General features: G+C 41.5%; 1 protein-coding gene across 6 annotated transcripts in view; it reads left to right on the forward strand.

Annotated features, from left to right (window-relative positions):
• cald1a (caldesmon 1a) overlaps positions 1–9,652 on the forward strand; it is a 53,023-nt gene extending 43,371 nt beyond the window's left edge. For 4 of the 6 annotated variants that reach the window (XM_072377980.1, XM_072377983.1, XM_072377984.1 and 1 more), the window contains 7 exons: positions 2,394–2,437; positions 2,549–2,624; positions 3,478–3,618; positions 3,756–3,848; positions 4,907–4,975; positions 6,326–6,362; positions 8,061–9,652. In XM_072377980.1, the coding sequence (XP_072234081.1) occupies positions 2,394–2,437; positions 2,549–2,624; positions 3,478–3,618; positions 3,756–3,848; positions 4,907–4,975; positions 6,326–6,362; positions 8,061–8,074 (474 nt within the window). In that variant the 3' untranslated portion in view covers positions 8,075–9,652. Of the gene's footprint in view, positions 1–2,393; positions 2,438–2,548; positions 2,625–3,477; positions 3,619–3,755; positions 3,849–4,906; positions 4,976–5,287; positions 5,340–6,325; positions 6,363–8,060 lie in introns of all 6 variants that reach the window. The other 2 variants (XR_011909981.1, XM_072377982.1) reach the window with 2 other exon arrangements.
• The last annotated feature ends 505 nt before the right edge of the window (positions 9,653–10,157 follow it).

Genomic DNA, 10,157 nt, shown 5'->3' on the forward strand with positions numbered 1-10,157 from the left:
TCAATGAGCTACATCCAGTGTGTTTTTCATCCATTTATCTTTTTACTAACAGCAGCGAGAAATGGTTGTTTACTATTTCGATAAGCATCTACTAAAAAACTGTTGTTATAGTGATTTCATTTCCATATGTGAACGCACACAGCAACATGTACATCTAATGAAACCCAGAAAAGTCCTGATGTTTCCCTGCACGGGTGCTGAAAGAAGGATCATTATCTGGCAACCCAAAAACCTGTTGCTCAACACAAAAAAGACGGTGGACCAAGTTCAAATTCCTGGGGAAGCCGTGGGCCTTCTTAACCCCGTTAAGAAGGCTCACCAGCACCTCCTCTTCCTGAGGACTCCTGGTGAACTTCTACCAACTGTATTACAGTGTGATCTGGGAAATGCTCCATCTCAGACAGAAAGGCACTGCAGAAGGTGGTGAAAACTGCCCAGCGCATTGCCGGAGCCTCACTTCCTGCAACAGAGGACGTATGTAGGAAGCGCTGTCTCAGGAGAGCACACAACATAAGGAAAGAGTCCCATCACCCATCCCATAAACTGTTTGCCCCCCCTGCCCTCTGGGAGGCGCTACAAGACCACCAGGTTCAGTAACAGCTTCTTTCCAACAGCCGCCTCCCTGCTGAACTCTGCCTCCCGGTGACCCTTCGCCTTTTCATCACCTCACTATTCAGTTCAGTTCTGTTCTGCAAATCACTGCACTTTTTCTCTACTTTAATGACTTCCATTGTTTTCTCGTCAAGCACGTTGGCAAAATGTGACAGTTTCCGGTGGATTGTGAAGAGATCTGATTGGAAGTTGTAAAAATGAGTTAGCTAACAGGCTAACGAGCGAACTTTGACCGTCAAACTAAACTTGATCATTATCAGGTGAAAAGTTCAAAGCATGTTTTTGCTTTCATTGGTGTGGAATTTATATATTTATCTACCTGTTTAGAATACAAAGTGTATGTATAGCAGATTTACAAAGATTTAGCCAAAGATTTAGCAGGCTAACCTTCTCACTTATTCGCTACTAAGAGGATCATCATCCACAACGAAAAGCTTTTCTTTGCTTTGAACATTAGGGAGAATAGTCTGTACATTTCTTAAACTGTTCACAGCTGTGAGTTACCAACAAAAACGGTGAATCTTTGACAGAAAACATCATCCAGCTGTAAGCGTGAAAGAGAGAGCTGTTAAAATGCTAAAATGCAGCAGATTTTCACATATCACTGTTATTTTCAATGCTAATGAAAGAAAAAGATGGACGTGCAGCTTTAGACATCATCTCAGTATTGTCTTTTAGTCCCGTTTCTTTGTTAGCACAGCACACAATATGGATGTAACCGTTTATAAGTGTGGACATCGTTTGAAAAATGGCTTTAATCTATTTCATGTTGCTGCTGCAGTTCCACGTGAAATTACACAGGCAGATCTGTTTTTTTGTATTCCTCACATAAATTGAACAATTTCCTGCTCAATTTACGTACTGAGTGAATTTCATGCTCCAGCGACATCTGCCAAAAGCCTATTTCTGATTTTTTTATTTAATTTTTTAAAAAATATGCATGCAATTGAGAATGTACCTTTTACAACGGCTGTTTTAGGACCCGTACGTTTACATTAAAAAGTAGAAAAATATGCATCGTGACCGGGAATGAGCTCCCAGTGGAACACACAGTCCCAAAAGCTCGCCTTCGTGTTATCAGCAGTAAAACAGCATAACCCTGCTCTGTATTGCAGATAAAGCACAGCGGTCTCTGGCAGAGACAGACAGCGGGCCGAAATGAAGGACAGGCAGCAGGGATATGCAGGAAAGCGATTAGGGTTAACAGGATTACTGTAACTGCGTTCGGATGGCTACAGCTCTTTAAAACGCGTCTGAGAATGGGGAATTTCCTGTCGGGGAGTATTTTGGGAACTCCCACATTCGGTAGCAGCTGAGCGAAAGGTCCCTTTTCGAGGAGAAAGGGGGGAAGAAAGCCTTTTCTGCTTTCTTTTGTCCATTTTGTGTGTGTGTGTGTGTCTCAGGAACGCATGCACTGCCCCCTCTTTTAGCCTTCTTGCCGTATATCATAAACAATCCTCTGAGATTCCCACAGTCTCGCGGCAGAAATAGGAAAAATCTCGCTGTTTTTCTTGTGTTTCTGTGTGCTCGCAGTGTGTGTGTATGCAGAGCTGTATGTTGTGTGTTGATGGTCAGGAGAATCCAACTTGTTGACCATGTGAAGAAAATGAGACAAATGTTTAAGAAAACCATTAAAAGTTTTATTGGCGAGAAAGTTCAGTACATAATTGCTTGTGAAATTATGAGTCATCAAAGCCCAGAAACCTACTTTGAATCACATGTAAGTCAGAAATGAAAGCGAAAAAGGGATGAATGAGCATGTTTTTGGTCTTTTTCCACAGATTGGAGAGAGAGCAGAGTTTCTGAACAAGTCTGCACAGAAAAGGTAAAAACATATCTTAAAGCCTCGCGTTTTTGACCATTTTTGTTTCCCACTAACTTGCTGTGTCACCTGTCCTGTTTAGCCGAATGCTAATCAATCACTTCTGCCCAACAGCGCAGTGAAGGCGTCTCATTCTCCTGTGGTGTCCAAGATAGACAACAGGCTGGAGCAGTACACCTCGGCTGCTCAGGTTAGCATCAGCTATGGGAAAGGTTGAATAGTTTCAACATCTGAGTAACGCGCTGCTTATTTATGGCACATAGAGAGGTATGCCTTAGACAATAGATTAGCAGTGTATTAAACAGCTGGGAGTAACACAAACTTCAGGATAACAACCTTATAAGCCCAATTTTATCTGTTTTAAAGGGGTCAAGTAGGTTTTTTATCTTTTTTTGTGCATGTAAATGGCCTAAAAAACCACATGAATTGAAGTCATCATGAACACATTTGCATAATACCTGCCCAGTGGCCCTCCACCTCAAAGTAGGGGTGCTGCGATACCGGTAGTAACAATAATTGCTATATTGAAAGAATGAAACAGCAGTATGGTGCTGATATTTAAAGTTATGCTAATATTTGATTTCAGCTGATAAAGCCTCATTTTAGCTGCTGACATTAACTAACAAATCATTCATTATCACCTGTATTTTTAGTTTCTCTGACTTGGAAGGTGGACGCTGTATTATTATTGATATAAGGTCAATAGAATGACCAGCAAATGTCTTCCCCGATGCTTTCCTCACGCATTGAATACATGAATATTGTGAGTGCTACTGGCTGCGATAATCATTTAGCCTCATAATCTGACGGCCCGAGCTCAAACACACGAGTCTGAATCTGCCTTACACACTGCCATAGACGAGGAGGGCTGGTTGGGCCTTAGAGGGATGCATGAGCAGTGTACGGCACGAGAAAAATAATGCTTTATAAACCTCCGCTAGTTGGTCAAAATGAAATTAAAAGCCTGTAAATGACCGTGACTAACATCAGAGCAATGATCATGATTATTTCAAAGTTTCAACCTGCCCTCTCTGTCTCCTCAGAGAGAGAACAAGGAGTCTCGATCCCCTCGCTCTGGAGCCGTGGACCTTCCCATGGTCACCGACAGCATACGAAACATTAAGAGCATGTGGGAGAAAGGCAACGTGTTCACCTCGCCTGGAGGTGGCGGGAGCGCATTCAAGGTAAAAAAAAATGGAGGATGTGAGATCAAACTTATGTGACTGAGGCAGAACAAGAAAGAGAAAGGAAAGAGCTCATTACCCTGGCAATTCCTGCTCTATCCTGTTGTCATTGACGACCTTTGATCCTGTCCAAACAGGAAGCAGCTGTGATAAAAACAGGCGTTGCTGGACGCATCAACGACTGGCTGAATAAAACCCCAGAGAGCAAGATGGCAGGAGGAAGGCCAGCGGTAAGTCACTGCCATGGCAACCCTCGTTGCTGCTACCAGGAAGTAGCCATTTAAATCTGCATATTTACTTATTTTCTTAGTGAGCGGTGTGGACCTACATGCACACTCATTCCTCTGCCAGAGTTTGACTCGTTTTCATGAGACATGAGTATACTTTTGGGCTCATGTCACCGGTTTGAAGGTGGAGGACCAGAGTGATGTAATGCATGCACAATCAGCTTGATTTGAATCAGAATCTGATGACTTTTGGTGGATTGTTTGGTCACAACAGATCTTCAGCCACACACTTTTACAGCTGTTGAGCTCTGTGAGTGCTTGTTATAAGGATTTAGTAGTCGCTTGTGTGTGAGAACACTCATCCTGCAATATGTGAGATACGGTTAATCTGCACTGGTCTGCTGCTCCTCATAAGGAAGTGTAACGTTCTGAATTATGCATCAGCTTTAATATTATATAATACAGCAATCACTGGACATGTTTTATGATCATTTTCAAAAGATGCAGTGAAGCAAGTCAGGCTGGTTTATCTATCTGGCACCACCTGGTGGCCGTAAATAGAACTGTGACTTATCTGAGCTTTCTGCTCTTAAAGCCGTTATCGACACATGTGGTTATTATAAAACGATTAGCATCAGCAGGGATGCTCTCTTTAGTGTCAATAAGGCATTTTATTTCAAACTGTAGTCACTCTCCTTATGTTGTGGAGTATGACTTGCTTTAAAGATGGAGGAAAATAAATGAGGAGGTAAAACTTACTTGTTCTGAAATGTTTCTGTTCCCTGAATTTTGCTTTGCGCTGTGCTGGAGTGTCTTGAAAGCAGATTGCCTCTGACTCTTTCTCACAGTGGGAGTGTTATTTTCCACTTCCTGCAGACAAACACCCTTTCAGCGTATTGTCTGTCAGTCCTCGAGCTGTCTGTTCTCTGTTGTTATTGCATCCCTCTACGTCTCAAGTACTCTGCCACTGTCACCGTGTAACTCAGATAGATCTACAAATGCCGAGCACCGCTGATAAAACACTTAGTCCCTGTCTCTTGTGTTCTGACGCACCCCGACAGGACCTGAAGCCCGTTGATGTCACCAACAAGAGGAGTCTATGGGAAAACAAAGGCGCCACTCCAACGAAGGTAGCTTTATTGATCTCAGCCCTCTCCTTGTCCAGTAGCATAAAGAAAGCAGGTTGATTAGAGTACCAGTTTTAGCCATTGGGGAAAAGCCAAGTGGGCATTAGACACCGTGGAACAAATCCAGACTCGTTTAAACTATGCTGAAGTGGTTTGTGGTCTTGTGGAAGGCTTTCCATGGTTTTCCTTGGTTTCCAGTCGATGTCAGTCAAGAGTACGTTTTGTTAAAGTGATGAAGAAGAAATATAACAGCCTCACGTTGTTTTAACCCTGCTGTGGAAGTTCCAATCACTTGTGTTTGTTTTTGTTTTAAAGAATTCACATAGCTAGTTGACCTCACCGTTCAGTCTGGAATAAGCCTGGAGAGGTAAAAGAGTGATTAATCTACGTTTCCACAGCGCTTATCACAGAATGAGCTCACACGCTGCTGCCACACTGTTGACTTTTTTGCTCTGTCACTGACACAGCTGCACTTTTGCTTTGCTTGGACGCTACAGCTTGTTTTAGTTGTAACAGAAATCGCCATCCGAGAGGCTTAGCTTGAGATTGGACATTCATAATGTGACAGATCTGTCAGAGGGTTTGAGTTTGTAAATTATGAGCAACAGACTTTAACTGTTGCATTTAAACTCTTAACTTGTAAAACTAGTTTGCCAGTTTTTGTAGGCGTTCTTAAAGAAAGCTGCAGAGTGATACCAACAAGGCTCCAGTTGACTCCATTAACATTCATACAGTGTAAAGACTGTGCTGTAAAAAGCTTCGAGACCCAGGCTTTTTCACACTTCTCACAAATTACTTCACCGCTTCTACTTCTGACGACCACAAATCACTCCTCTGCATCCAGCTTCCCTTAACTTTTTACTGCCCTAATGGAGAAACGGCGTTAATTACACGGAAGGCGCTTTGCTACGTAGTGCAGTGGCAGTTTGACACCTCACATTTTAAAGTGTTTATTTTAATTTCCTTTGGAAAATAAAAGTGGGTTTGTAGAGCTGCTGAAAGAGAAGAGTATGACAAAGATATCCTACCACCCACTTATTTTCCAAAGAACTTTCCTTCTCTCATTCCTTCTTACCCTGTTAGCGGTGTGTTCCCGTAGCCAACAGCTACAGAGCTGCAGGCTGCGGTGCAACAGCGAGGGCACCGGGTGGTGGTCTGCACTGACGTACAAAAACAGTCCTCAACAGGAAAAGTAGCGGTTAGAGAGCTTGTCATTAGCTAACCGTGCTATGCTGTGATGTCAGTGAAGAGCAGTGGTGAGGGAGATGGGGACAGAGTCAACAATCTGCATGGGGAGAAGGTCTTCATTTCTGTTTAGCTTCCGTGTTACCTTCCTGTTCTCATGTGTTCCAGGTGGTAGGCAGAGGTGAGACCAAATCAGTCGCCAACGGTGAGTTTTCTCAAGGCATCGCAGGCGTCTGCTTCTAACTGCAGAGCTTGTAGAATAACATGGTCAGTCGCGTTTCCGAGCCAAATAAATGGGTCATTTTATCAGTTAAACAGAGGTGTATTTCATCCTTTTATTGAAGTAAAGACACTGAAATGGGTTGTGACTTAAACCTGGCAAGCAGATCTGAAACTAAAGACATGAAACCTGGTAGTAGGTATGAGGAGCTCCCTCTGTATGTGAGGGTGTCCTTTGATATCTAACTGAAAGTAGGTGAGTGGCAATCAGGAGCCTTTGTCATGTATCAGTTGCAGCGTACTGGCAAGAAAAAGACATCCTCTCCGTCTCCCCGCTGTTCCTCATTGGTAATTCAGAAGCAACTCAACTGACACACATTAAGCCGCTTCGTGGCTCCTAAAATGCCAGCTTACCCTTACAAATATAACCCATTTTGCCTCTGTTCCTTGCTGGCTATCAGTGGTGGATACTGATGTGCAACAAAGGCGCATCAGTCCCAGTTTGAAAGGCACACGCTGAAACATTACAAAATAAACATTCAGAACTTAAAGTCAAGCTTAAAGAGAACCAGATAAAACCCTTAGACATAGGTTAAAGAAGCTTGTTCACCGAGCTTAGAAGGGCATGTAATGTGTGCTGAAATTTAAGATCACAACATCCATTAGGGTGTTCTCACCCTTCGGTAAAAGTAGCTCCTGCACATGATCCCACGCTGGCGTCCCACCAGCAACCCCTTCCAGTTTTTGCTCCGACAAATATCGAAGCTCTGACATGTGGCCAGAGGTTGGAGGCGTGACCTTCTTTTCACACATGTTACATTGTCACCTGAGCCTTGATTTATGCAGCACCATGTGTCCAAAAGCCAATAAGTGGCCCGTGAACAGCTCACCCCGCAGCCTTTTTCAGTGTGCCGTTTGGCCTTGGTTTCGGCTCCGCAGCGTTTTAGGATGCCACCAATGCATTGTTTGCTATTTTAAAATCAGATCTGCTCCCCTTTTGTTCCCCTCCAGCAGGAGGAATGGCAGATTTGGCCTTGAGGGATTCCATACATGTCTACGTAATGTGCTGCTTTTTCAGTGCACGGGATCACACATGCACACGCGAGTTCCACCTCTACGAACATGCTCAACAGCCGTGGTGACGCCACTCAAACCCTTTAGCTTCCTCACTCACACACAAGACCCCTTTTCTGCTCAGACCCGATGAGTGTTAGAAGTGGAGCTCCTGCCAGGCCGGTTTGTCACATTAATAGCTGCTATGTTGGAGATTAGTGCACCATCTCAGTCTGACTCAGAGGATGACAGAGGATTTGTACAGATTTTGGATTTCTCACTCAGGGTTGGCTGTTGGACCTTATAGACATTTGACACGACCCAAGTCAGCAGCCCCACACTGTTTGCATGCTTTACTCTGGAGTGTCTGACATAGCAGACCATTTTAGACATAGTGATGGTCAGTGAATGCAATTCATTTAGAATGATATGTCATTTAAAGACCTTTGGTCTGTCATATAAATCACAGCAGTTTGGAAAACTGTGCCCTGGATATTTAATGTTCTTTTGATAGTAATATATTTGTTTCAGACCGCAGTAAACTTCACCGTTTGACCCTAATTAAGTCACACCTGTCTGTCACAGTGAAGCCACTGATAGACATCTTTTGTTGCTTTATGTCTTTCGGCAGGTATGGGACACTAATGTCCTGAAGAACTAAAGCTGGGGACCACAACAATCCAATACTCTTCCTTTTGGCTTTTTCTTAAAAACTAAATGTAGACCACACTCCCTCGTGGGGACCCAAGACCACAGAGTTGACAGGAGAGACGCTGTCCTCGCACTGTACTGAAACAGCGTATTTTTGTAATGTTGCCAAGTAGTGTGCCTTTGCACAAGGAGTTTTGCTTTCTAAAAAATAAAATAAATAATAATGCTGTGAAATTTGGACATTCGTAACTGATTACTAATTGCTTTTTTTAAAAATCCTGCCAGGAAGACAAAGCTGGTCAAATTTAGATTCAGTACTCCCTTTTTTAAAGTTTCTACATTCCAAAGAGATGGTGAAATCGGTTCTCTCCCTCTTACAGATTATTTTCCATCTCTTTTTTTTATTTATATTTAAGGCGAAAGCTTCACACGTTGCTATTTTATTCAACGTTCACCAGTTCAGGATAGAAATATAAGCACTTCTAGAATTTAGCTGATTTCACTTTAATTATGTCTTAATAATAGTGCAGCAATGGTCTGAGTAATATAAGTTAGCACATGTGATGTTTTGAATATGACCTATCATACTTTATCATATATAACATCTGTATACTCATAACAAAAGGTAATTTTACTTTTTCTTTTAGTATCCAAAAGTATTCACCAACAGGCAGTTAATTTTGAAGGTGATAGGAGTGTTGAATATTCAGACAGCCATGACTTTTATTATCCTTTATGTCATTTTTATTTAAGTTTTAATGTGTTTTGATTATCTTTTTTTCAAGCCGTTCTTTGGAGCTTCAAGACATTCCTTTTTAAATGCACAAGGTGCCTTTGCTGCTTAAAGCTGCAGGTTTTATAATGTAAAGAGTATGTGCAAACGGACCATCTTTTGTATTCTGCCTTCACACTTTTGCTTTCATACACTCTTTCACTTCTCAAATTTAGGGCATGCAAAGTAAATCAGGGTGCCTCAGAATATAGCAACATAGCAGTGCAAGGATATTTACCACTATGTAAAACCTCTCGCCTTATGATTGCAATGACAATATTAACTAAATCTAAGAAACAGTGCATAAAAGCTTCATGGCAACAGTATGATTTTTTGAGACTTGTGACTTTTCATTTTTATTTTTTATGACATGTTCTTCAGTAGCTCATAGTGTTTGCGCATCATAAGCATTGATAAGAAGATGAACGGTTTGTCAGGGCATTAAATTGATCCATGTTACTGCTCAAGAGTCTGACAATCACATTCCATTGCTCCTGAAAAGAGCAGGGGAGCTTGACCAAAATATTTCTAAGAGTGAATTAATGTGACTTTTTTTTTTTTTAATACAGTGGTTTCATAATGCTGTATTTTTTTTACAACTATGTGTCCATTTAATGTTTTTTTTAATTCTTTTATTTCCATGTTTAACCAGGCACTTGTTTGTGTAGCGCTAAGCCTATGCAAAACACAATATCTGTACTCTGTTTTTTTTTTGTACTCTACAATTTTACAAGCGGATAAATGTTTTTAACATTGTACCCTTGACTCAACAACAGAAATAAAGACATTGAGGTATCGCATATTGTGGATTTTCCTTTAAAAACTCCTGCACTCCATTATGTATGTACCACATTATGTTCTACATATAAATGTGTTTAAAAAGCTGCCCTAAGGGGATATATTATACTCATTTCCATCTCTGCATTTATTCTGGGACTCCTCTGTAGATTTGCATGAATAAAAGTTTTTAAGAGAAACTAATATGTAGCTATGTCTTGCAGCCCCTCAGATCATGTTCACTTTAGCCTATCAAGTAGTTGTTAACCCCAAAAACTCAAAATAATGTGTTGGCAAGTTGGCATATTGTAATCTAGATAACCACCTTAGACCTTTCTTTAGTAGCAGTATGACTTATGACTAACAAGCATTTATACATTTGTACGGATCTGCTGTGAAAAGGCAAGCAAACACCAGCTAACATTAGCTAGCAAAGTTAGCACACCATCATAAGCTTATGCTCTAAATATTTAGCTTGATATGGTAAAGTTCAACTTATTGGACACTGCAATCCAAAAGTTATTTCCA

This window comes from Leuresthes tenuis, unplaced genomic scaffold, assembly GCF_036924035.1.
Source record: "Leuresthes tenuis unplaced genomic scaffold, fLeuTen1.0.hap1 SCAF_23, whole genome shotgun sequence".
Taxonomy (NCBI): domain Eukaryota; kingdom Metazoa; phylum Chordata; class Actinopteri; order Atheriniformes; family Atherinopsidae; genus Leuresthes; species Leuresthes tenuis.